The following is a 27558-nucleotide window of genomic DNA, read 5'->3' as shown; positions in this document are numbered from 1 at the left end:
AGTACTTAAATGTTCCGTTATAGGTTGTTGTGTGAAGTTTGATTTCGAGGATTAAGTTTTTAATAAGATGTCTTATCCTTTTTTTTTTTTGCTTAAAGTTGAGTACTTGTTTTAAGCCAAGTAAGTTGCGTCAACTTATTTTACACATACCTTTTTTTGAAAACATTTTTAAGTTAATAATGTTTTGTTTTATCTAGTTTTGTTTCGAAGCAATCAAAGTGATTTAGTTAGTTAGTTTGTTTGTTTTTGTTTTTCTTTTCTTTTCGTGTGTCCCTTGCTTTTATAGTTTTATGAGTGCTTTATTCCCTCTTATAATTCGTGAGTTCAGACTATTCTGAACTTATGAAGGTATATGTAAATTCTGTATTTTCTAATTCTGCAGGTCTGAGTAAATTTTGCAGGTCCAAAAAATTTCGAAAAATTTCAGGTGTGACTGCCCTCTATCTGCCCTGTAAAGCACCTGCGGGCTTGGGGGGGGAGGCGCAGTCCAGCTGACCTCGCGTGGCTGTGAGAGAGTAAGCGCGTTGCTGTCCAGCTGTGAGAGAGCGCGTGGGGCTGAGTGGGCTGCGTGGGCAGCGCTCAACAGAGCAGTAGGTGGCGTGAGGGGCTGCAGCAGTCCACGCGCTAGAGAGAGAGAGAGAGAAAGAGCACCTTACGCAATGGTTGGCTGGAGCACCTCACGCGCTGCTGCAGCTTACTTCGAAAAGCCTTCGCTTGTCACTTTGCTGCTGTGGCTCCCTGCGTGCTGCCCCCTGCTGCCCAAAACCCTAATACACAGGCAGCGCTGCCCTGTGGAATGTTGCACGCTGCTCGAACTGAGTGTGTAGAGAGAGAGAGAGAGAGAGTGAGCAGGACTGGCTGGCGAGCAGGTCTGTGGCGGGCAGGTCTGGCGCGAGGCTGAAGCTCTGTGGCGGGCAGGTCTGGCACGAGGCTGAAGGTCTGTGGCGGGCTGAGCGCGAGGCTGTGACAGGTTTCATGCGTTAGGGACAAGCAGCACAGTGGGCTGTTCAGAGAGAGAGCCCGCCAGTCCTGCTCGCTCGTTCAGAGAGAGAGCCCGCTAGTCCTGCTCGCCCGTTCAGAGAGAGAGAGAGAGAGAGAGAGAGAGAGAGAGAGAGAGAGAGAGAGAGAGGGGGCCTGGTGTGTGGGCACTTAGACACTTAAGAAAGGTGGAACTAATCTTTATCTTTGTGTTGCAGCTGGCCGATCCATGACAGGCTTGGACAAGGTGCATTCTCGTTTTTTCGCTCAAGTTTTTAGAAAAGCTAGAATTGTTTTCATTACTCATGGATTACGTGAGTGCATATGCATGTACATGCACACACATGGACTTAGGTACAAAAACACAATGACACACATGGTCTTGGGTACAAAAACACATTGACACACATGTGCATAAGTGCTTCTTTCATCAAGTGAAAAGCTTATTGTATGTGTGTGCAATAATGTGGCACAAGAAGATTGCAAGTTCTATCCTTGGGGGAGGTGTATGACTCAAAAATGGAGTGTGACAGGAGCCATGTAACTTATTCCTCAGTCCTACTTGAGCTTGTATTCTTGTTGGCTGGAAGTTGACAAAGTTGTGAACTGTTATTCTTGTGCAAGGCCAATACCTCCTTGTCCACAGCTTCTGTCCACTCCTTTGTGCCACATGGTTACTTGCAGGTAGTGGGCTCTTCATACTGTAGGACTGAGTTGAGAAGATTAAGATTCTATTGCACAAATCTGAGCTATTACCTCTCAATAAGACAATTTTTGAGGGGGGGACTGCTGAGTTTCTTGAGGCAACAAGAGTATGCTCCAGAGCCTTATGAGGCTGTAGAGGGGCAAGTGCAACAGCTGCTGAAGAAGAGGAAACATCAGGAGGTGGACCCTGAATAATAGGATCCCTGCGCCTGTAGACTTGTAACATCGGAGGATCCTCTTTCTACTTATGTCGCCTCCTCCTAGCTCTCTCTGCCTCTAGCCTTCAAGTACCTTGAGATACCTGTGTCTGCCTCTCCTAAACATCTGTTTGTTGTCTTTGCTCTGGATGTTCCAGTCTCCGTGTGTGTGTGCACGCGCGTGTGCGTGTTTCCTTTTTGAGTTCTTCTGTAAGTTTATTTGCAGATCCTGTGTTGCACTGTTTTTACCACATTATGCTAGTTACAAGGCCGTGTAATGAGCAATGAGGTGAGGTTGAGAAGAAGAGTGTGGCTATGAGAAAGCAGATTAGCAAAAAAGACGACGAGTCAGTATTGTGGTGGTGATAGTGTCAGCATGATGGTCTTTTATATGAACCAAGGTGTGGTATTTAAATTTAAACAAGAGAAAGAAAGAGATAGCTGCATGTAAGCAGGGCATTGGGTAATCATTTTCAAACTATAATAAGGGTGGCAATCAATTGACAAATGGGAGAATGTGTTTTTCAAACTTACGAACCCAGTGTAAATGTAACTTTGTAGGCTGAACATGACAAGGATGCAAGAATACCACTTTGTGTCATTTTCGTGCATAATTCATGTACTGGTCTAACCTAAGAAATGTTCAAAAGGTCCAAAATGCATACTGCATGATTGTCTTTCTCTCCTTTGAAGGTAGTTGAAGAACTCGAACTTCGTCACAAAAACATTATGGTCAAGGCATTAGAAGTTGACCTGACATCCACAAGCTCTATTGTAAACTTCACTAAAGCTGTTCAAGAACTTTTGGATACGTACCATGGATCCATGTCCCTGCAGCTCCTCGTTAATAACGCAGGAATACTTGCCACAACCGAAAGGGTAACACCAGAAGGCTATGAAAGGTATTCGTCAAAGATACAAAATTTTGTGTTGAATTTGTTTTATCTTTTCTACTTTTTGTTTAAGACACAAATAAAACGACTTTAAACTTGCGGTGCTTCATTATCCTCTTTCTTTATTCGTCTTGATTTTGTGTTATGTGCAGGTGTTTTAACCCCTGTTATGGTTTGTAAATTGAGACTTGGTCTTGTAACGGTTAATGTGTCAACCAAGGATAGTCTCAATGTGTGATGACAACATTCGATCAGATGTGATACAATTGAAGCATGTTTGAAGTTTTTTTGTTCATAATGGACCTATAACATGCAATTGACTTTCTTTGGTTTTGACTGTTTACTATGTGTGCAAGCAACTAAACAAATACATCAATCACTTATATATTGATCGAGCATTTCTTCAAAGTTTTGGTGATGTACTACCGTGATGGCAGATATATGTGGCTTGCGAGACAAAATGTGACATGAACAATTTGAAACAGAACTGCGACAAAATGTTCGCCCATCTCATCTGCTTATTGGAAAGCTGTTTCTGGAACAAGAAATATCTCAAACCTTGATGATCAGTAAACACTCTAAAATTTGCTCCAAGTAAGTAATGCCTCCTCTTAGTCAGAGCGTGTATGACTGCTAACAACTCTTTCTTGTAAATTTGTGCAACCCCCTTAGGTCTAGAGAACATTCTACTCTCATAAGCTATGACATGGCCCTCCTACATTAAGACCGCTCCCAATTTGCTACCACAAGCATCAGCAAATTGTTTCTTTAAATCTGGTAACATCAAAATAGAACCAGTTGTCAACTTCTCTTTGAGTTAAACACTGCAATTTATGAGGGTCCCCAAGTGAATGGAACACCCTTCTAAGTTAGGGTATGCAAAGGTGAAGCAATCTCCTTAAATTGTCTAATGAACCGCCTGGATTACGAGCACAAACCCAAAAAGCTTCGAACTTCATGAACATTCTCAAGATTTGGCCAGTTCCGAATAATCTCTACATTGGCCGGGTCCATCTGAACACCCTCTGCTGAGACAATGTGTCCCAAAATGTGTGTATCTCTAGCAAGAAGAACTTCTTCTTCACATCCATGACCATTTGTGTTTTCGCAATGCCTCATAAATCTATTAAGAGATGTTTCCTATGTTTTTCTTCATTCTTGAAGAATACGATGATGTTGTCAAAGAAGGTGCCCACAAATTGTCTATGCTCTCTAAGAATAAGGTCATCATCCTATTGAATGTTGCAGGAGCATTTTTGAGACCGAAAGGCATCACCAATTGCTCATACAATCCAAAGGATGCCCTGAACACGGTCTTATATACATCTCCAGATCTGATGATAACCACTTTTTAGATCAATTCTGGTAAAACACAAAGATCCGCGTAGTCTGTCAAGTATATCATTGATCCTAGCTATTGGAAACTTGTTCTTGATGGTGATTTTGTTGAATTCCCCAAGATCTATCTTTCTTCAAAACAAGTAGCACTTGTGAACAAAAAAGGCAAAGTACTAGGTTGAATCGATTCTTTCTAGAAGTTCTTTGAGTTGGTTTTTTATTTCTTCATTCAAGGCTTTGCTTACTTTGTAATATGTAAGATGGGGAGTAATCTGCATCGGAGCAACCTCGAGAGAGCCGTATCTGGAGTGTCTTTTGCTTTGTAATATGTAAGATGGGGAGTAATCTGCATCGGAGCAACCTCGAGAGAGCCGTATATGGAGTGTCTATCGGCCTCATACCCGAGCGGGGCGTGCAGTCTTTAGAGCTACATCCTTTGTCCAAGAGTCCTTGTGAACATATACATAGCATGGTGCACTCTAAGTGTCTGCAAAATAGTATACCACAACGTGTCTACATCCTGCTGCAGCTGGTGGTGTCACAAGGAACTTTGCAAATGGCCACAGAGTCTTTAGAGCTACATCCTCTGTCCAAGAGTCCTCATGAACATATACATAGCATGGTGCACTTTGAGTGTTTGCAAAAAAGAATACCACAATTTGTCTACATCCTGCTGCATCTGGTGGTGTCACAAAGAACTCTCAGTGGCCAACGGCCATAGAGTCTATATCAAGTTTGTCACCCCCAAGTCTCCCGTGTGGTGAGAGAACTCGAGAGCTTGAACCCGGAGCCAATTGAGCACTATGGCCCACTTAGTCTGATCCCCGCGACACAATGGGAAGGAAAAATCAACCACTGCCCAGGGCCTCTGCCCCTTTGGCTGCCAAAAATAGAACATGTACTCTAAAACAAGCCGCCTTGAGGTCAAGAGAAGAGTCACCGAGAAAGCGTGTAAAGTCGTAGTCAAAGAAGTCCCAAAGGAGGGATGGGAGAGGCGGAGGAGACGGGTGGAGGAAAAGTGGGCACAGAAGGTGGAGGGGGAGCGTTGTCGATGGTGAAGCTGAGGTGGAAGGGTTATCCGTTGGCTCATCCTACTCTAGAGGGTCGAAACAGTTCCGTGTTGGAACCCATTACTGCTGGCTTGGTACAGGCCGACCACCAAGGGTGCCACAGACTTGGTCACCCCAAGTCGAGAATTTGGCACGACACACATGAGATAAATTGAAAACCACTTAAAAATCTTAATCCCAGCTAAGAGAGACGACACGGCCCGGCATTGTTCCGTGCCCAGAGATATTGGTCCCAAAGTTTGGCGCCCTTTTCAGTATTTCTTTTTATATTAATTCTTGGCGAAGCACAATGTCCGAGGGTCCTCTCTCTGCTCAGTGCTCCCAAGCCAATGTGAGAGAGAATGAGGCCCTGACAATCCTTATAAAGGCTCTTGGCCTTCCAAAAGCAGTTACATGAAAAGCTTCAGGTCCAAAAGCATTTGGTCTCAATTCCCTAGTGCCAAAAGCTTCCAGCGCAAATCGCCGAAATCCGTGCAGATGCCACATCAGCAGCCATCGCAAATCGCGGAGCTTATCCATATAGCGTTGCCATGTCAGCATGTCCACGAGATTAATTTATTTTTATAATTCTAGTGTCCTTTGGGCCCCATCGGGCGAGACCCCATAAGTTGGAGCAATTAATAATATTGAGTCTGAACGAACATGCCACGTCATCACTTTGTGACATACCCCTCTCTTGAAAGAATTGTAATCACCCTAGATTACACCTGCCAAAACCGACATAATCCAGAAACCAGTTCAACAGACACTGACTCTAAGCACTGACACACTAGACAACACACATCTAGCACTCGCACAAAGATAACAGTCACCGAACATTCACATCACTACTTTCGTCGAGATATTGGATGAGAATCGTGATCAATTGGCAACGTATCTAGCAATCACATATAGATCTGTCACTGATCTCCACAGACATCTTGATTGACTAAATCTTGTTACTATCATGTCCATCTCATCTCTTCGGAAAATAAGACCGAAATGCTGTAGTCATTTCGTCTCTCAATTATGCACTCAAACGCTACGCACGTGACAGAGCACATGAAACAGATTCATTCCGGGAATTCCCAGTTTGAAGTACCTCTTTTATAAAATCATACATCAGAATACTATTAGTCCATCAATATCCTTGAAATCCAAAGGTAATTCAGTGACTTATTCCATCTAGGTAATCTGTGACAAAGGAGCGGAGTAACTAGATTCAACCCTGTTGATCTCCAGGATCTCTCGGAATAGTGGAAGCTAGACCGAAAGCCTCAAGGTAAAGCTCCAGTATCCGAGGAGTATCTGCTAGGTCCTCCTCCTCCATCCACTTTACCTCCAATGCCGGATAGTTCTTGAATTTAACTAAGAACCGCCGTATCACTTTTTTTTTCATTTCGTTTCCTTGTGAGCCAGTATCTGTTTTGAATCTCCTCGCTCTCTTCCACTTCAGGTTGCTTCTCAAGCTCCCTGTCCACTGGCACCTCACCTTTAAAAGTTTTCAACAGACTCATATGAAATGCATTGTGAATCTTTCAAGTATCTGGCAACTTCCATCTGAAGGATACATCATTAATCTTGTCTTGAATCTGGAAAGGGCCATAGTATCGCATACTTAGCTTTGGAAAAAGCCGTTCTTTGCCCTTTCGTTGCGTGCCTTCTCAAACCGTAAAAGCACCGAGTCAACTTCCTTCAATTGTAAGTCGCGTCGATGCTTGTTCGCTGCCTTCTTATGCCGTGCTTGAGACTTCTCAATAGCCTCGCGCACCTTGGCAAAAGCAATGTCCAGATCTGGAGCGTGTTGATCTGCTTCAAAAATCTTATCTTTGGTGCTTAGAAACGGTGGTACCTTCTAAGCACCCTCGATTACCTCAAATGGTGCCTTCCCCGTCGATGAATGAAATGTGTTGTTGTAGGCAAACTCCAACAAGGGCAAATACTTTCCCATTGAGTCTTTTGATCTGAAATACTGCGATACAGAGTATTAACGTTCTCCCAGATTGCCCTCCAAAACCAACTTGTGTTTGGGGATCTCTTTCCGAAACAATGGACTCAAGCATACCATGTAATCCGAAAATCTGTGAGACAAACAGTTTCGCCAAATGATTGGGCTTAACTGTTTTCTTTACCACAATGAAGTAAGCTTGCTTACTGAATCTGTTGATGATTGTCCAAATACCATTATGCCCATTTTGAGTCTTGAGAAGATCAAAATAAAATCCATAGCGATGCTTTCCAGGGACGGGATGGTATAGGTAGAGGCTGTAGGAGGCCTGGTGCCTTATGCCTGTCAAACTTGACCTTTTGGCATACTAAGCAACTGCGAACAAACTCGTCCATATTCTTTTTGATCCTTGGCCAATAGAAGTAATGCTCAACACCTTTTAAGGTGGTATCTATGCCACAATGGCCCAAAAAAGGTGGACAATGGCACTGTCAAAACCCTTTCCCTCAAAGATTGTGTAACACACATCGTTTTCGGCATCAAATAGCCGTCCCATATGGAATAGCCTGCAATTGTCTCCCCACTCTATAACCGGTTAAAGATGTTTGCAAAATCATGATCGGTGGCGTACTGATCTACCATGTCCTCGAAGCTTCTGTGATGAATTGCGGAAATAGCCAGAACCAAGGGCTTGCGAGACAATGCGTCTCCCACTAGATTCTTCTATCCCTGAACATGGACAATATTGAAATGAAATTGTGACAGAATGTTAGTCCACCTCATCTGCTTTTCCGAAAGCTGCTTCTGAGACAAGAAGCAGCTTAAACTTTGATGATCGGTGAACAAAGTAAAATCGGCTCCGAGTAGAAAATGTCGCTACTGTGTAAGAGCATGGATAACTGCCAAAAGCTCTTTCTCATAAATCTGGGCAATGCGTTCAGGACGTGAAAACATCCTGCCCTCATAAGCCATGACATGGCCTTCCTGCATCAAGACTGCTCCCAAATTGCAACCACAAGCATCACAGTAAACCTCGAAGGGCTTTTGCAAGTTTGGCAAAGCCAACACTGGTCCCGTTGTCAACTTTTCCTTGAGACTTTGAAAGGCTGCAATCTCTGACAGTCCCCAAGTAAAAGGAACTTCTATCTGAGTCAACACATGCAATGGAGAAGCTATCTCTGCAAATTCGCGAATAAACGGCCGATAAAATGAGCATAAACCCAAGAAGCTTCGAACTACATGAACATTCTTCAAATTGTGCCAGTCACGAATGGTCTCAACTCTGGCCGGGTCCATCTTTACACCTTCCAATGAGACGATGTGTCCCAAAAAGTGTATCTCTGGCAAGAAAAACTCACTCTTTTTTGTGTTTACTACCAATCTATGTTGCCGCAATGCCTGGAAAACTTGTATCAGATGGTGTCTATGCTCTGCCTCACTCTTGGAGAAGACGATGATGTCGTTGAAAAAGGTGTCCACAAATGATTGGTACTCCTTGAAAATCCTATCCATCATGCGGTTGGAGCATTCGTGAGACCAAAGGGCATCACCAAGTACTTGTACAAACCAAAAGTCGTCCTGAAAGCTGTCTTATAGACATCCCTAGGAGCAATTCGGATCTAATGATAACCACTCTTCATATCAATTCTGCTAAAGCAAGTAGAACACTGAAGTCTGTCTAGTATATCATCAATCCTCGGAATAGGGAATCTGTTCTTGATGGTGATTTTATTGAGAGCTCTTAGTCAATGCACATTCTCCAAGATCCATCTTTCGTTAAAATCAGCAACACAAGCGAAAAGCGAACAGAATGATGAAGTACTAGGCTGGATGAGACCCTTCTCAAGAAGTTCTTTTACCTAGTTTATTATTTCTTCATTTTGGGCTTGGCTAACTCGATAAGGTGGTCGGTTCAGTGGTGTACTACCGGGAATCAAGTTAATTGTGCGATCTTCAGGATGTGAAGGAGGTAACTTGCCTCATAAGCCTTCAGAGAAACAGTCAGCTTGGGCTTGCAGAAAATCGTGTTATTCCTTTTCGAGGTCTGACATATTTGACCTTTGATTATCATTCAATTCTTTCAAGAAGATCGAGTAAACAAAAAGATTGGATTTCATTAATTTAAAACGGCTGAATCCGATACAAGTGGGACGGACTCGCCCTTTAGTTTTACATCAAGTACAATTTCTTTTCCTTTCTCATTCAAGATGGCTTTCCTTGCCCTACAATTGACCACGATGTTGTTCTTGTGGAACCAAGGGATTCCTAGGAGGATGTCACACCCTTCCAAAGGCATGCTGTAAAAGTCCTCGTGCCCTAAATACCCCTGACAATGCAATGGAAGTTTGCCACTGACAGGTGTAATGGCAACATCTTGTCCGGGTGCCGCTAGAACTGCATCGGCCAGGTAGTCCATTTCCTTGGGCGTAATTCCAAGTTGAGCCGCCAATTCGGTTGAAATGAAGTTGGCCTTGACTTCTCCATCAAAGAAAATAAGGGCTTCTTGGTCTCGCACTTTGCCCAAAGTACAATGTCCGAGGGTCCTCTCTCTGCTTAGTGCTCCCAAGCCAATGTGAGAGAGAATGAGGCCATGACAATCCTTATAAAGGCTCTTGGCCTTTCAAAAGCAGTTACATGAAAAGCTTAAGGTCCAAAAGCGCCTGGTCTCAATTCCCTAGCGCCAAAAGCTGCCATCGCAAATCGCCAAAATCCGTACGAATGCCACATTAGCAGCAAACGCAAATCGCTGAGCTGTCCGCAAAGCGCTGCCATGTCAGCAGGTCCACATGATTGATTTATTTTTATTGTCCTAGTGTTCCCAAGGCCCCATCGGACGGGACCCCATAAGTTGGAAAAACTTATAATATTGAGTCAGGACGGACATGCCACATGATACCTTTGTGACACTCTCCTTAGGCCGAGGAAGCAGACCAAAATGGGCAGGTCTGCTTCCTTAACACGAACATCGGTAGCCGAAAGCCATGGCGCCACTGCCGAAAGTGAGCTCTGATTGCTTGGATGGCCAGGGGGCTCATCGCAATGACCTTGGATGCCATCTCAGGAGTCTCAAACTCGATTTGGTAATAGCCGCGCTTGAGAAGCTAAACATCGATGATTTTTTCCACCTACGATAGGAGGAGGGTTTGGAGGAGGTCGTGCACCTCTCCTCTTCTGCGTTGGGTGCCGATAATCTTGCAGATGATACAGGTGGCTTGGAGGTGCTCCACCTTTGGTGCATTCTAGAGGGAAATGCTCAGACATGGTGGTTGATCCTGGTGCTCGCTTCGGTGTGGTTGATTAAGCAACACATATAGGATAAGATTATGGCTTGGAACCAATGCTCGACAAAACCATTTTCTTGGCCATGTATTGTAAGGACAAACTAGTCACACAACGGGGATTTATGTCAAAATCTAGGGTATTTGCCGGCATCGATAACTAAAATACCCAATTTGGGATTACCCAAAGGAAGTACAAAAGAGAAGGGAGTTAAGAAGGCTCACTGCTTGCTGTGCTCCATCCCCCCCCCCCCCCCCCCCCCCCCTCCTCCTTGCCTTGCGTTGCTCCCTGCCCTTGCCCCTCTCTTCACGCTACCCGCCACTTGCCTCGCGTTGCTCCCCAGTCGACCATTCGGCACCGATTCGCCATCCTCTTCTTGACTCGTTTCCCTCGACATTGACTCTGCACAACAACAAACACAGATGGAGACTCATACTCTGTCCTCGAGGAACTCTGACGAAGCCCCCTCGCTTGACCCTACAGAGCCTACCGTCCTACTTGCTCTATCGCAGACAGAGCATGCCGCCTTTCGTACCTTGGAGGCTTCAGACAAGTTGCCCCCAGAGAAAGCGGTGTCAAACTGCTGAATGTAAGAGAGGGAGCGATGGGAATCCTTGTATCTTGAAAAAGTGTCAAACCTTATTGCTTGACCCCCATTTGGTTTTTTTTTTTTTGTCTTACTGAGTGGCTCTGATGAGGTGGTTTCTCTTCTTACCATAGATGGTACCAAAAGTATGGGAATCATTGTCAGAACTGCTGGGAGAGGATGAGGTGTCCTCCTTTGAACTGCTAGATTGCTTTCTATGCTTGCTTTCCTTGGTCTTTCTCCGATTCTTCCACCTTGTCTCATCCTCATTGGAACTAGAGGAAGAGGAATCTAGAGGAAGAGGAATTGTTGGTGTCACAAGACGGGGCACCATGTGCCAATAGAAAAGAACAGACTTTTAGCACTTCAATAACAACTGAACTGCGACATGGAGTTGGCGGAATTCCACCCCAGAGAGTATTGGCCCCAAACCTTGGCGCCCCTTTCGGTGTTTCTTTATATTGCATCAACATAGTAGAAGCCGGTACTCGAGACTCTGCACCTTCTCTAGGAAGCATGCTAGAGAATGAGCCCTAACCTCATATTTAAAGGCCCTTGGCCTGAAAAGCAGTTACAGTAAAAAGCCTTTAAAACTCAAAAGCTTCTGGTCCAAAAGCAAAGCCAAAAAGCTGCCAACGTAAATCACGGAAATCCGTACAGCCTGCCACGTCATCAACCAACGCAAAACGCGGAAATCTGCCCTTAGGGTTAGGGTTAGGGTTTTTTTGGCAGCAGAATTAGGGTTTGCAGGTTTTAGGGTTAGGGTTTCCAGAATTAGGGTTTCAGCAGTTAGGGTTTCTGGCAGAAATTAGGGTTTGCAGGTTTTAGGGTTAGGGTTTCCAGAATTAGGTTTTCAGCAGTTAGGGTTTCTTGCAGAAATTAGGGTTAGGGTTTTTGCTCTCAGGCAACCACGTCATCACTTTGTGACACTTCTTCTGTTACTTGTTCTTCTTAGGGTTTAGGCCTCTCGGCCGGTAGCTCCGTTCTTCAGTAGGTCGACACGTCAGCAGTTTGTTACAATTGGAACTTTTTGAAGACGAAGAAAAATTGGGGTCATCCTCGAAGCAAACACGCTTCTTGGATCCACTAGCCGCCTCAAACTCTTCTTGTGAGTACAGTTTGTGCTTTTCTGCACCCGGCTTTGCTTTCGTTTTCATGGCCAAGTTGATAGGTGTCCAGATCCCCTGCTAGAAACTTGCCATTGTCCTCTCCCGATCCCTCAGAAGGAGGTCTGCTTCTGTTCAAATCTCCGTTGATTCTTTCCGTCTCTGCACGAAGGGTGGAGTACTCTCCTGCACACGTGTAGGTGGGATGTCCTCCTCTCTCGGATTATAACGTGATGCCACACGTGCCAACAAAAAAGAACACAATTTAGGTACGTCAAAAACCATTGAGCTAGAGGAGAGAGAATCCACACGAGACACGGAGTCGTGGAGTTTGACGCCCAGACTGCAATGGCTCCAAACTGTGGCGCCCCTTTCAATATTTCTTTATATTGCTCTACCAAGGTACAATTGGTTGCAAGCGGTAGAATGCCAGAGAGAGCCTAGCCCACTTCCCCTTGGCTTGTACAAAAGTAGTACATGAAAAGCATCACTTATATAAAAGCTCTAGGTCCAAAAGCATGCGCCCTTTTAAGCTGTCCGTATAGTGCTGCCACCTCATCCTGTTGTTCCACAAATTGTGGGGTTGTTTGTACAACATGCCATGTCATCAGTTATTGCGCAAGAAGTGTGTGAGAGTGAGTGCTCTGCTTTATTTTAGAGTTTACGTCCCTCAGCCGGCTCCTATAAGTTGGGCAAGGTTAGGATTTCTATTTGAATTTTAGGCCCCTTGGCCATCCTCATTAAGTTGGTAAAGACTTCTTCTTCTTCTTCTTGTGCTAGGGTTTAGGTCCCTCGGTTGGGATCTACAAGTTGGTTAGCTTCTCGAGGATTGCCATGTCAGCAATTTGTGACTATCCCCTACTTGAAAGAAAAGTAATCATTTGTGATTAGATCTGCAAAACACAATCAAGTTAGCTCAAAAATATTCGAGGGTCATTCCAAAGGATCAATCAATTTTCTCATTCCATATGGGAGCTCTTGATATTCTAGCATAGCAAGGTTAGCCATCACACCCAACCCGTACTGATCTACAAAAAGTGTGTTCCAATGCACTAAAGCCACATACCCGTACAATCTCACCCAATTGGGAAATATTCAATGGTTGACACATCATGATGCAACATGTGAATGTGCCGTGTGGCTCTCGGCCAAGACCGCACTGATCTATAAAAAGTGTGTTTCGATACAAAGCCACATACCCAGGCAATCTCACCCAATCTAGAAATATTTAATGGTTGACACATCACGGTGCAACATGTGAGTGTGCCTTGTGGCTAACTCTGCCTCAAGCTCTCAAGCAAATTGATTGTATTCAAAGTCCATCTCCTTGAGGAACTCGGGATTGATGAAATTTTCAGTGGCTCCTGGGTCGAAGATAAGTGCTTTGTAGCCCTTGATCTGTCCATATGCTCTGCACAATTCTTTAGTACCATCAAGAGAGATGCCATAAATGTCGAGAACAAGTTCGGCTGCAATTTTGGCTTGTCTTCTTTAGTAGGATAGTTATAGTAGTTATGTCTCATCTAGGAACATTCAAAGCATCTCCCTTCTTGCAATAGGGTTTCTCGTTGGCGAAGTGTCAAACAAAGAGTTTAAATTGAGGTGTCGCGAGAATCCCAAGACTATGTTCGTGGTAGTCGAGGATTCTGAGTGTGTGTCGGTTGATCTTCCGGTGCAAATTCCAGTTTTTAAGTTTGTAACCAACCACAACATGGTCCATAAGTTCTTGCATAGTAGACACTTGTTTAGACAAACAATGTTCTTGTAAAAGTGATGGCAGTCCAATGGTGTAGCGTTCGCACTAGTCCTTAAAGGTTATCAACTTAAAGGACACCAAAAGGTAAACATGGTGGAACCTTTGGTTGTAGTCCTCCATGGTTTTCATGGCAAGCATTTTCAAGTTACCCCAATCTGCCAAAAGCTGAACTTCAAATAGGGATGTCATGTGGCTTCGAGCAAAAATATTCTTGAAAGCTTGCCAAGTCCTTGGAGCATGCAGCTTGGTAGCTATAGAACTCCACCACTGCATAACATTATCCTTGAGAGTCCTAGTGGCTTGAGAGATCTTTGATTCTTCAGTGTGATTCCCTAGGGCACAGATATTATCGTCTGTTGAAAGAACTGTAAAGCTTTCTTTTTGTCTTTCATTCTTGAAAAGGTGAAACATTTTACTGTAGATCCCCCCTCCTTGAAGTCCTTAAAGGTTATCAACTTAAAGGACACCAAAAGGTAAACATGGTGGAACCTTTGGTTGTAGTCCTCCATGGTTTTCGTGGCAAGCATTTTCAAGTTACCCCAATCTGCCAAAATCTGAACTTCAAATAGGGATGTCATGTGGCTTCGAGCAAAAATATTCTTGAAAGCTTGCCAAGTCCTTGGAGCATGCAGCTTGGTAGCTATAGAACTCCACCACTGCATAACATTATCCTTGAGAGTCCTAGTGGCTTGAGAGATCTTTGATTCTTCAGTGTGATTCCCTAGGGCACAGATATTATCGATTGTTGCAAGAACTGTAAAGCTTTCTTTTTGTCTTTCATTCTTGAAAAGGTGAAACATTTTACTGTAGATCCCCCCTCCTTGAAGTCCTTAGGCTAATGTAGTGCAAAAGACTTGCGAGACTTGCGGACCCTTTGATCGAGAACCGATACAATTTACGGAGAAGACAAGAAATAACACACCCAACAACCATGTGACGGTCACTAGCATCAACCTCCACACATGAGAATCCGTGAAAAAAAAAAAACTCACGAGATTATCACCATTGCATGTGCCCCCTTGCCCTCCTCTCGCGCTAGTAGTGTCCCATACCACCCTATACGAGAGTGGGGAGAGCCTGTCAGGCTAGGCCATCACAACCCCATGAACTCTAGTGGATTTGTGCACGTCGCCATGCCGTGTATATGAGCAAGAAGTGGCTCTAATACCAATGTTAGTCCCTAGCCGGATCCATCTTGCACACATGACATGACACAAGCCAAACTCACACCTAGACACACACAGTGAGTGGACATGAGGCTCACCTCCAAGCCATAGAGCCAATACGGGCTCACCCTCGAGCCTGGGAGCCTGCAGCCAAACGGGCTAGCCTCTGCCACAAGGGCTTGGTGTCCCATACCACCATGCCCACACCAGTACGGTGTACGAGCAGAGCTGCCAAGGGCCAAGTGTCCAACTGTGGTAATCACACAAGATGTCTCACAAATGAGACTCAAGTTATATTTATAGGGCTTCATAATTTAAGGGCCCGGTTCACACTGGCCTCGACATAGTGCAGGTGCCCATCCTGATGTCTGGGGACGTAACAACGAGTGCTCTGCTCTATTTTAGGGTTAGGCCCCTTGGCCGCTTCTTGTAAGTTAGGCAAGGTTAGGATTTTTAGGCCCCTTGGCCATCTTCAGTAAGTTGGTAAAGTCTTCTTCTTCTGTTTGTGCTAGGGTTTAGGCCCCCTCAGTCAAGATCTGCAAGTTGGTTAGCTTCTCGGAAATTGCCACGTCAGCAGTTTGTGACATGAATCACTGCTAGAATTCATGTGTGTTGTAGAAAAAGATTGGATCCTTTGTAAGAGAAGAATCTTTTGAGCTCTAATACCACTATAACAGGCTTGAGCCTTGGACGCCCAAGCAAGAAATCAATAGAAAAACACGAACAGAAACTACAAGAACTAAACTGAGAGAGAGAGAGAGAGAGAGAGAGAGAGAGAGAGAGAGAGAGAGAGAGAGAGAGAGAGAGAGAGAGAGAGAGAGAGAGAGAGAGAGAGAGAGAGAGAGAGAGAGAGAGAGAGAGAGAGAGAGACGGACGAAGTGGTGGAGTTCCACTTCCAGATGCAGTGACTCCAAAGATTGGTGTCCCTTTCGATATTTCTTTCTTCTTGACAATCACAAAGTACAATGGCCGGGGGTGCTCTATGCGATTGCTTCCAAGCTAATTTGCAAAAGGAGATCCCAAGGCACACTTATAAAAGTTACACAGGGGCCCAAAAACAGGGTGCCCCAGATGCTTTTGCTTGCTCAAAAGCTAGGCCTTCAAAAGCTCATGCAAATGTTTGTACAATAGTGCCACGTGGCAGCGCGAGTCGCGACGGATTTTACACTGCTTGGCTTTTGCTTTTTAGCATCAACTTTATGTGTATGTGGCCTTTTGATTTTGGTCCAACCTCTTTACTTGGCCCTTCAGTGGCCATTAGGCCTATGCCACATTATCACACTTTTGACATTTGAGTCCTAACTCCAGCAAAACTAGTATAGATCTCTCTCAAGTTGAACTAAGAAATCGATCTTCTTTTGGGGTATGAGACATTGAGAGAGTCTATGAGCTTCTCTATGTGAAGTAGAACCAAGAGCCACCTCGTGTTGTAGCGGGGTCTCATCTCACGACACTTATCATCCTACTAGCGATTTTGAGGCATAGTCCCATAGCGGGCTCTGAGTGGGAAGGCTGAGGTTGCAAATGTATGGAGAGCCTTAGCAAGGCATTGTGTAACCTCTAGCAATGGTATCCGAGGATCATCCTGACAAAGTAACCTGAAGATCTCCCCGATGTATATATGATCAATCTCTCTACATAAATAATATCTCGGATATCGAGGGGGTGTGTCTTGAGCGTGATCAATAGTGTACTCAACATCCATTGAGAAAGATACGTAAGCATGATGAGCTGTTTTGACTAGCTTGGACACTCCAAGCGAGAAATCAATAGCAACACATAAACAAAATTACTGAACATTGAGAGAGAGAGAGAGAGAGAGAGAGAGAGAGAGAGAGAGAGAGAGAGAGAGAGAGAGAGAGAGAGAGAGAGAGAGAGAGAGAGAGAGAGAGAGAGAGAGAGAGAGCCAGCCTCTCATTTGGAATGCCGCAGTTCTTGATTCTTCGGTTGATCCACCCCGTCAGCTTGGAGAGCGGACTCACATTGATTGGGCTGCCTGGGACGCTGGCCGTGCTGCCTCTATGCGGTTGTTTCATGAGACACGGATGCTAGATGCTGATTTTGTGGCAGAGCATTATGACATTGGTCGAGGGGTGGCAGACAGATTGCTTGAGATTGATACCGCCCTTCCTTCACAGTGGGATGCAATCATGAGAGGCACGGTTCAGATGCCTCCCCATTGTGGCTGGGAAGGCCTCTTTGCTCAGAGCACTCTCTTATTAGTTTGTTTAGACACCATGCTGTTCATAGTTGATACTGACCAGTCTGAGGGGATTCATGCTAGATTGACATATGATGCCACCTTTCCACACCCTATCCTTCACGGAGCTCGATGGGAGGCCATCAGAGTAGTTGGCTTCCGCGGGAAGGGTCGTTGTGTTGACCCTCGTTTCGCTTCCGTTGATGCTGCACTTTGGAGGCTTTGGGTGTGGGAGGGTCGTGCCCTATCTCAGCTATATTGGGACCTTGGAGAGTGGCATTGGCCTCACTCTGACCCTACATGTGCACCTGTATCCTTCTTTGAGTATACTGTCAGGATTGGACGGTTAGCATTGATGAGACAGCAGCCAGAGCAGCCCACTCGTATGCGTTTCTGGTTACATTCAGGTCTCTCTCATGCCTATCTGCAACTGTTTTGGTTCGCTGTCTGGGATTTACATGCGGCTCGTCGTATTTCTTTTTTCATGTGGATGATTGCGCATGCGGGACTTCCAGTTGGGACTTGGCTAGCTACTATGGGTCATGATCCGTTATGTCCTCGCTGTCCTTTGCGACTCCCTGAGTCACCTGCACACTGTCTTTGGTCATGCTCAGCTTCCCATGTAGTGTGGCTTGCAATTTGCTTTCTACTTAGCAAAGCAGGTGTTCAACATGGATTTCTTACTTGGGGATCTGTCTCATGGTTGATGCCGATGCCCGGCCCCCATCTTTTTTACGAGGGCTCAGACATGGATCCAGCCTTTATGCTTACCTCGGCTGGTTATCGGCGAGGGACTTTGGCTATGCTACCACAGATTGCTTGGCAGGGGGATTCTCAGACTCGTGATGAGGTTTTTCAGTCATCACTAGTATTACACTATGGAATGTTTGGAGAGCTCGTTGTCTCCACATTCTCAATGCAGCTCCACAGCTCCTTGAGGATACCCTCACTGCCATTTGGCTGGATATCATTCACACCCTGATTTGGCAGTGGGATTCTTCCTCATGTGCATCTCGAGCAGCCGAGGCTCGCCGTTTTGCCTTCCTTCGGCATTGGGCACGATCCCCACTCTTCTTCACACTTACAGGTGGACAGATTACGTGGCATTATGCCCCTCCTCGGTGGTTTCTCCTCCACTCGTCACACCGACCACCATGAGATCGTTTTAGTCGAGTTGTCACTATAGTGGCTCTCCTCCTTACATTCAGCTTGTACACCCCACGTGATAGGCTATTTTGGCATCCGCTGGGGATTATATTGTACTTAGTAATATACAGCCCTGACTTTTTCCAAAAAAAAAAAGGGAGAGAGAGAGAGAGAGACGACACGGCACGGCGGAATTCTGCACCCAGACGCATTGGTCCAAAAGACCGGCGCCCTTCCAGTATTTCTTTATTATTGACTTGTCAAGGTACAACTCCCGAGGATCTTCTGCTCTCAGACTCTGCGTCCAGATGCTCTACAGAGTGAGGGCCCCAAGGGTCCTAATAGATAGTACAAGGGATGCCAAAAGTAGAACTCCAAAAGCATCTACTCACAAAAGCTAGCATAGAAACTGTCAAGGGGAAATCCGTATAGCCTATCACGTGGTACAACCAGCTTAAAACGCGGAAAATCTGTACAACCCTGCCACGTCAGCATCGGTACAATCTGCCACATCAACGCCATTTACTGAAATCAGTCTCAAAGTTCAAGCTTTTGGTTTTTATGGTTTTAGGCCCCTCAGTCGGTGCTCCACCAGCTGGGTGGGAACTAGGATTTAAAAATCCCTTATTCCTTTCAATTGTATGCCCCTCGGCCATTCTTTTTGGGTTCAGACTTTTTCTGTTTTTCGAATTCGGTTCTCTTGTCCTCTCGGCCATTTCTTTCCCCCTCTTGAAAGATTTGTAATCACCATCGATTACACCTGCAAAAGAAAAGCAATAGGACAAAAACTTTCTTCAATAGACACTAACTCTACGTACTCATGCACAAGACTACACAAATCCAACACTTCTACAAAGACATCAGTCACTAATCAATCACATTTTTGTCAAGGGTCTCAGATTGAAATCATGATTATTGTAACCATTTATCAATCACATCACGGAGCCACCCACCACTCACCTGAGGTAGTAAAACTACCTTCGGGAGGGTGTGGGTGTCTTGAACCAAAACGCGGACAATAGGTATACTTGCTGCCTTGGCAACAACAAAAGCTATCGTGCGAGGTGTCTCCAAGACGGTCCCAATCTCGGAACCTATCCTGGAAAGGAGTGGGAGGTACTCTCTCCTTAGGCGAGGGAAGCAGACTGAGATGGTAGGTCTGCCTCCTTAACAAGAGCATCGGTAGCTGGATCAAAACCATGGCGCCATTGCCAAAAATGAGCTCTAGCTGCTCGGATGGCTAGGGGGACTCATCGCAATGACCTTGGATGCCATCTCAGAAGTCTCAAACTGAGTCTAATAATAGCCACGCCTGAGAAGCTGAACATCGATGATCTTTCCCACCTCTGCTAAAAGGCGGGCCTGGAGGAGATCACGCACCTCCCCTTTGCTAGGTCAAGCTCGCTTGCTTTGTTGGCAAAAGAGCAAGTCGGATGGTGGGCTCGGCGGGGTCGGGCGAGGGGACTTCTTCGGAGTCCCTCTGTGGCGGGGCAGGATCCATCCGTGTCTACTACTGCTAGCGGGGATGGTGACGATGCGACCTTTGCTGCTGTGAGTCCTTTCTCTGAAGGGAGACCTGGATTACAGATGTGTGGGGAGTACGGATAGCGCAGGCTACGGGATGGCAACGTGCAAAGAGGAGGGGGTAGTGCGTGCAGCCGGTGGGAGTGCGAGCGTATGTGGGCGCAACGGGTGCAGGGTTAGGGCGGGCAGAGCGTGAAGGGAGAAAGGGGGCAGCGAGGGCGACAGGGAAGGGCTGCAGGAAGCAAGGGCGATAGGGGTAGGGAAGTGCCTGAGAGGAGAAGGAGAGGGTAGTGCGAGCGGGCTGGGGTGGGGGAGCAGCGCACTCGAGGAAAGGGGGGGGGGGGGGGGGCAGCAGAGCAGTGAGACACCAATAAAGTCACTAATTTCTCTTTTGAGATTTTAGGGATATTGACGGGGTGATAGTATTTTGCGAACTTTATGAATATATGTGCACTGAATTGGAAATTTCCTTGATTGAATTCAATGGTATCTAATGCTAAGGGTCAAGACTCAAAGCCCCACTTTTATTGTGTGTGTGTGTGTGTGTGTGTGTGTGAGAGAGAGAGAGAGAGAGAGAGATCTGTGTGCCAGTTTGTGCAGACTGCGTGCAGGAATCTGTCAGCTCAGTGGTTAGCTCCTATCTCGGATCATTCGTCAGTTGGTTCTTTTGGTTATTTAGAGGGTGCTCTGCACGGTGCATACATTTGTACAGAATCTTGTGGAGTAATATCAGATTTATGTACAGTTGCTGTGGTTTTGTACATAGAAACATTGATTAAAAAAAAAAGAAGTGAGTGCTTATCTGGTGTGTTTTTGAAGTAGTAGTCTTGATCTGTGGTTTGGTTTTGTTTGTACAAGTGTTGCTTCGATTGAGTATGGCAAAAGAAGCTGTATATAAGTGTAGGAAACAGGTCGACCTCTCCTCGATGGATGCTGCAAACATTATAAAAGATGCTAAGAACGCTTGGGAAGGTCAGCAACCCAGTACCGAAGCGGTTATTCTGGCTGAGCAGCTTATGGATTTGATTGCGCAGTTTGCGTTGAATGCGGTTATTTTATTTTTCCTTGGCAAGATGCCCTCGGCTCAAGACGTAGCTCAGTGGGTTTGTTTTTTGTTGAAACGGCAAGCTGTCCGAGGAGTATATTTTGGTGCCCGTGGTTTCTATGAGGTGTTGTTGGCAGACATGGACGCTCGTTTGCAACTGTTGGAAATGTCCCCGTTGTTATTCAACATGCAAATGACACATGTATTGCCATGGGCGCTTACTAAAGACTATCAAAGTTTGATTCGACATAGATGCCCAGTTTGGGTGGAAATAGTTGGATCTCCATGGACTTCGAAGCATTTCTTGGCTCTTTTGGCTGCTCAGTTGGGCAAAGTGATTTGTCCCTCGAATTCAGATACCAATTCCAATAGATTTTGTTTGTTGTGGGATACAGATAAACTGACACTGTCAGGGATAACGGTTGATTTTGGTGATCCAGTGGTGGGCAAAAGGCCATTTCAACTCAAATGTGGGAAGTTTGCTGGTGCATGTTTCAACTGTGGTAAATTTGGCCATATGCAGTTTGAATGCCTAGAGCCTCTGTTGAAATTGCCACTTTCTGCTATTCCTACATTTGAAACTCATGTTGCCTCTCCCTCTTCTTTGTCTGTGAAGACAAAGTTGGGGGGTTCTAATGGAAGCATGCAGGGTCAACAGGAAAAAGATAGAACTAAGAGTTTGGCTAATGTGCATCATGCTGCAAAGGCCGACAACTAAGGTAAAGCCAAAATGGGAGATTCCGTTGATGGTTGGCAAACTCCAAAGAAGACTACTAAGCATCTTGCTCCACCTGTCTCGAGAAATGTGCATGCCATGGATGGGAGAAGTGTATGAACTTCTGTATTTGCATCTCATGACCATAAGTCGCTAGTTGAAGCGTGGGATAGAGTGATTCACTCATATAAAGATGCTTTGATTGGGTCCACATCTGTGCCGTCACCTTTGCATCAAAATACCTCGCAACGAGTCGCAAGGAATGCACATGGAGTCCGCTTTGACAGTTTAGCTGGTCATTCATATATGTTGAGCTCTGAGCGTTCTTCTTGGGATGTTATGGTCAGTACTATAGGTGCTTTGGATCTGTGGGCCGTTACTCACTCTTCAAGGTGGAGCTATACTTTTACTCATGGTGCTCACTCTGGATATAGAGCACGATTGGATCGCTGGTATGTGTTGGGCACTCCGCAATATGATATGTTTGCATGTGATATGAGGATTGATCGTTCTTTTACTCTATCTGATCATTTTCCTCTTTGGCTCTTGGTCCATTTTGAGGCATTGGTTGTAGATTCTCCGCTTCCTCGTAAGCGTTTGTTTCATATTAATAATGCATATCTTTCACACAAGGTCCTCCAAAGCTTGATTGAGACGGTCATTCCTTTGCTTGTCTCTCATATGTTTATCGATGTGGATGTGGCGTTTTGTCATGCAGATATGGACAGTAATACAAGATTATGGTTTGTGGTACATGCATCAGCTAAGAGATGGAGTGCATCAAGATAAGACAACTTGTCAAGCTTTAGAAAGCCTTGTAGATACTAGACGGTTTACTGATTCGGAACAAGAACAATTATGTGCGGCCAAAGCCTCTTTGATGCACAATAACAAGAGGAAACTTGAAAAATGGAAGGTTAGATCCAGACAGTGTGTTCTCATGGATAAGGGTTGTTCATCAAAAGAGTTCTTTAAGCATTTGCACTACTCACGGCAATCTATCATGTCACGTGACACATCCAACCCTATGTGTCCGTGGAGAAGCTACAGCCTGACAAGGGTTCAGTCAGTCTAGTCAGCCTAGCTTAGGAAGTGTTCTGGCACTTTTGTGAGTCTGTTTGCAGACCGTGCATGCCTAGGCACTTAGAGTAGATGCATATCCTCTGGTTGCACACAGCATGATCATTAGCATTACCATCAAAATCCAATAGAATCCATCAAGAGCATTTTCCAGTGCATTAAACCTATTTTTCCTATTTTTGACATTTTTCACTTATTATTTTAAGTGACTTTTGTTGGGAACTGAGTAGGGCAATTTGGGTAAGATGATATATAAGCAAACCTAGGCTAGCTTGGCAGAAGAGCAAGGAGAACACAGGCCAAAGAGCAACCGGTTCCCCCTTTCTCTTTCAGCAAGACTCCCCCCCCCTTGCTGGCGGTTTCACCAAGCTTCACCATCCTTGCCTTGGCGATTTCCATCAGCAATATTCAGCTTGGCCTGGCGTTTCCCATCAGCGTTTTCAGCCAGGGACTGCAGCAACAAAAGCCTTCAACAGATAGCGCTTGGATCCCCCTGCTGCCCAGCGTTTTTCAGCCAACTATTCAGTGTTTTTCCAGCGTTTTTGGGCTGTCGATTCCAGCGTTTTAAAGCAGCCAAGTTCAGCCACTCATAACATTCTTGGACCGCAGCCCCACAGCAGTTTTCAACAGCATTTGAAGGACCTGCAGATTGCGATTTTGCATCAGCAGAATTCAGCCTTAGTCAGAGTCGAAGCACTCAGTTTCCAGCCATAGACTCGGTTCCGTCGTCACCACTGTCTGTCACCAGGAGGTGTATTTTTCCTATTGCCTTCCGTAAATAAGTATTAGATATATTTATTTTATTTTTACTTGTTTGTCCCAAAACCCTTGAAAAGGTGCAAGTGGACATTGCATGGCCAGTGTGAAACGGCTGCAGCCAAATGGGTTTCTCACATCGGGGATCTAGGTCGGTCAGACAGGGACTGCCCGGGCCAGTTAGCACTAAATTCTGATGAGTATGGAAGCTCGTGTGCGCCAAACTGGAATTTGGGCCACTCGTCAAGTCACTGCAACTTTATAAGTTGAAAGGGGCCAGTAAATTAACCCACATTGTAGATGGTGGTCAAATGGTAGTCTTCAATGATGGTCAGGAGACCGATAGGGACGCCATGGAAGCATCTCCTAAAATTTAGGGAACTGCTATTTTTGACCGAAAAATGTGTTCGCGTCATTAGCTCTGGAATGACAAGGGGAACATTTTATTGCTCTGCTGCCAAGTCAACTGACGCACCAGTTGAGATATTTTTAGTAGGGAAAGCCCAAACTCGGAAACTGGGCGACGTGTCAGCCTGTGAGCGATTCTGCCACTCTGGGAGGCAAAAACGAGCTGCATATCAACAAAGGGGGCGCCATTTTCAGCCTCAGGTGGATTGTAGCAGGTACAAAAGCTATGGAATGCTTACCTTGCCCTCTATGCACAGTATGGTGACGGGAGTGATGCTCCGCACGCTACATACTGCTCTCTTTCTTCCCTACGTATAGTATGTTATGCCCCACTAGTGGGCTTCTCATTTGACCTATGTACAGTTCTGGGGGTTTATGCGCATTTGCCAAGGCAAGAGCCTTTTGAACAGGAACCGGATTAGCTAATTGCTAATCCCCCACAAGTACGCACAGTTCCATCACGAAAGATTGCGAGTTTGGAGAGTTTTCTTGCGTGAAAACTCGTCCAATTCACAGGGGAACTGTCCCATTGCGTGCGGGAGCCCTTGGGACACGCGTAGGCGTGTTCGCTCCGCTAAAAACGATCCGAAACAGGGAATTACAGCCTGCTGTGTTTTTCTGCAGGTTTAGGGTTTCGCACCTAAACTGCAAGGGAACATCGGGGGAGCCTCGTGAGAGCCTTGGGATGCGTGTACAGGCTTTTGGGCTCCCGGCAGTGAAAAACAGAGAATTACAGCCCGCTGAATTTCTGTGACAGCTCACCAGAAAGCCTTCCAGATATCGAGGGAATCCGTCCTAGACAGGTGTTTTTACCTACAGGGGTTTTTGCGCCGTTATGTTGTCGAAATCCGGTCGAAAACCTGCATTTTCAGCCCTCGCCAGGTTTGGACAGCTTTGTGAAAGTTTGTGCTAAGTGGTCGGTTCATCTACCTTAATTTGAATAAAGAAATACCGAAAGGGGCGCCAGTCTTTGGGGCCTACAGGGTGTCGGTCTCGTGTGCGCAGTGACATTCTAGTCGCTGGACGCAACTGTGTTCTCTTCCCTTCCCAGTGCTCTGTGTAAAGTTAACAGGTAATTGAAATAGTACCGCCCTCTACGTTGTACGGGCCGGTTATACTGTCGACATCAACATAGCCATTAGATTTGCATCCAGTCAATGTACTAGTTGTGCAATCAATAGGAGACCACTCTCGCCATCGAGAGTGGGGCCTTCGGAGGAGGGTTTTACAACGTCTCTGGTGTCGTATTCTCTTCTCTCACTATCTCTCAGTCTCATGCACCTTCACGCACAGTGTCCATTCACTTTGTTTGTGTCCATTGCAATCTCTCATTAAAGAACGGAAGGCAATGACTGATGTAGATATGCTTGAGGTCAGTTTTATAGAAGTCGAATTGCATGATAGTCTATTACAACTTGGTCATTCGAAATCGCTTGGATGGGATGGTCTTACGGTTGATTTTTTCCTCCGCTTTTGGGAGTGCCTTAAGCAGCCTCTACTTTTCATGATAAATTATGCATGAACTACGCAATCTTTGCCGCAATTGTGGAAAGAGGGATTGGTGAAATTGCTGCCCAAGCAAGCGCTATGTGAATCCTTCTCACATTGGCGTCCTATCACACTTATGCTAGTCATTTATATATTGTTGTAGAAAATGATAGCTACTTATGTCAAAGATCATTTGTTCTCTGGTATACATCCAGCTCAGTATGGATTCATTCCTCGTCGACAAGTTATGGGTAATATTGCAAATGCTTTCATTGGAATTGAATATGAAAAATACAAATGGTTTAAAACACTGTGCATCAGCTGGACTTCTCTTAGAGGGATGCAGTTTTTACTACGATCTGTAGCATCGCTTTATGAATCACGTGAAAGGCTCGTTGTACTCACATTCTGGGCTCATAGTCTTCCCCGACATTGACCACTTTGACAGCTATTTGGACTGAGTTGCTGCATAAACTTTGCAGCCAGTGGGATACTTCAACAGGCTTCTCTAGAGGCGTAGATACTCTTTTCTCAGGACATGGGCCAGATCCTGAGTTCTTTTCAGTATGGACTGTGGACACATTTCATGGCACTCGGCACCTCCCCAGTGGTTCATTTTGCATTTTTCATACAGGTCACCTAATGTACCCATGGCACCGCTTTGTACTCTCGTCTACATCCTTTGGGTGATGGGCCTTTGAGGATCCCCAACGTTCTCTTTGTACATAGTATACAACCACTTTTTCACAAAGAGAGAAATGAAATGGTATATTAAATGTCTTCAAAAGACCAAAATGACCTGTGAGACCAAACTTATACAATCTTGGTGGATCTAATACAGTGTCTGGGTACTAAATAAAAAGAAGTAAAATAAAAGCTAACATAAACATCAGTATTTGAGGATGCCCGGCATCGGGCGCTGTCCAAGGATGTAGTGCATCAGTTGCTGAAGAGTATCGTCAATGTCCACCTTTGTACTAGACGTCTCTCATGTCGTGCTAGAATAGTCATGATCCTTTGATGGAGCCTCTGCCGATGTCGTGGTGGCTCTCCTGGATGTGGGTGTCTAGCTCTCCCAAGCTCAATGGCTAAGAGAGAGAGAGAGAAATGAAATGAAATGTTTTATTAACGTCTTCAAAAGGTCAAAATGATCTATGAGACCAATCTGTTACAAAATAGTGAATCTGATACCATGTTTGGGTACAAAAGAAATAGAACAAAAATACTACTACTACTAGAATCCATCATCATCTATACTCCGGATGTCGAGAGAGTATGGCTCGAATCTTTTGTTGTAATCTCCGTTGATGCTATGTAGTCCCTCTCCTCAATCGTGGCCGTCTCGATCTCCGTAGCTCCAGTGCTCGATGAGAGTGCTGGTAGTGGTCGGATGAGTGTGGGCCGAGCTCTGCAGTGATGGCTGCTCTTCTGGCTGTCCCATATCTAGTGAAAAGAAACCTGTAATCTGTCTTTGGGACTGTCTTTCTCTAGCTCTCCCCAGTGAAGTGTCTCTATATCTGTGTAGCTCAAGTAGATATAGCCCAAGACATCTCTGATCCTCATAACTCATAACCCTGGAGAAAGGACCGAAACCCTCTATGAATAAGCAGTGGAAACGGCCCCGTATCTCTTAATACACTGTGCAATGACATATGTAATGTAGCTCTGTCTCTGGCTCTAGCTGGCATAAGCGGCATATCCTGGTGTCTGCTGGTATCCCTTTGAATCTACCAGTTCCAATCTCCAGCTGATGTGAGGATGTGCGTATTTGACCAATGGCACACCGCGAACCATGAGACATGTGTGTGTCTGGGTCGAATCACAAACCCATCTCATGTGAGGTGGAGAAGATGCTCTCTATACCATACGTCTTGAACCATCCTGGCCTACCGAAGGTCCCCATATCTACACCCCATACAACATAGTTGAGGCTACTAAAGTATCAAAGAGCCATAACTTTGTCCGAGGTTCCTGGAATTGAACCTGCGAACACATCCTCTCGAAGCTTCCCAAGGCCGCATAAGCTCTAGTTAGTCTAGTCTCTGCTGCTCTCCCCAAAGAAAACCTCGGCCATGTGAAGACAACCCCAAGGTAAGTGCATGCATCTGTATACTCTACAATCTCCTGACCATATATGAAAGTCGATGCTGATCTCCTGGTCCACTGTGGTGTGGTTTTAAACACAATAACCTTGG

General features: G+C 45.3%; 1 protein-coding gene across 10 annotated transcripts; it reads left to right on the top strand.

Moving 5' to 3' along the window:
- The first annotated feature begins 390 nt into the window (after positions 1-390).
- On the top strand, positions 391-27558 carry LOC147417367 (uncharacterized). Of its 10 annotated transcripts, none has more exons than XM_086507678.1 (4): positions 391-1225; positions 2574-2782; positions 3259-3367; positions 20483-27558. In XM_086507678.1, exons 1-3 carry the CDS (start codon positions 1208-1210, stop codon positions 3344-3346), a joined length of 315 nt encoding a protein of 104 aa, XP_086363804.1. In that variant the 5' UTR covers positions 391-1207; the 3' UTR covers positions 3347-3367; positions 20483-27558. The 10 variants fall into 10 exon arrangements, with proteins under 10 accessions (XP_086363804.1, XP_086363803.1, XP_086363802.1 ...); XM_086507677.1 differs by having other exon boundaries at positions 20472-27558; XM_086507676.1 differs by having other exon boundaries at positions 394-1225; positions 20463-27558.

This window comes from Adiantum capillus-veneris, unplaced genomic scaffold (genome assembly GCF_014529385.1).
Source record: "Adiantum capillus-veneris isolate H3 unplaced genomic scaffold, ASM1452938v2 Hic_scaffold_263, whole genome shotgun sequence".
Lineage (NCBI taxonomy): Eukaryota > Viridiplantae > Streptophyta > Polypodiopsida > Polypodiales > Pteridaceae > Adiantum > Adiantum capillus-veneris.
The sequence above is the reverse complement of the archived record's forward strand: the minus strand, read 5'-3'. Positions and strand labels throughout refer to the sequence as shown.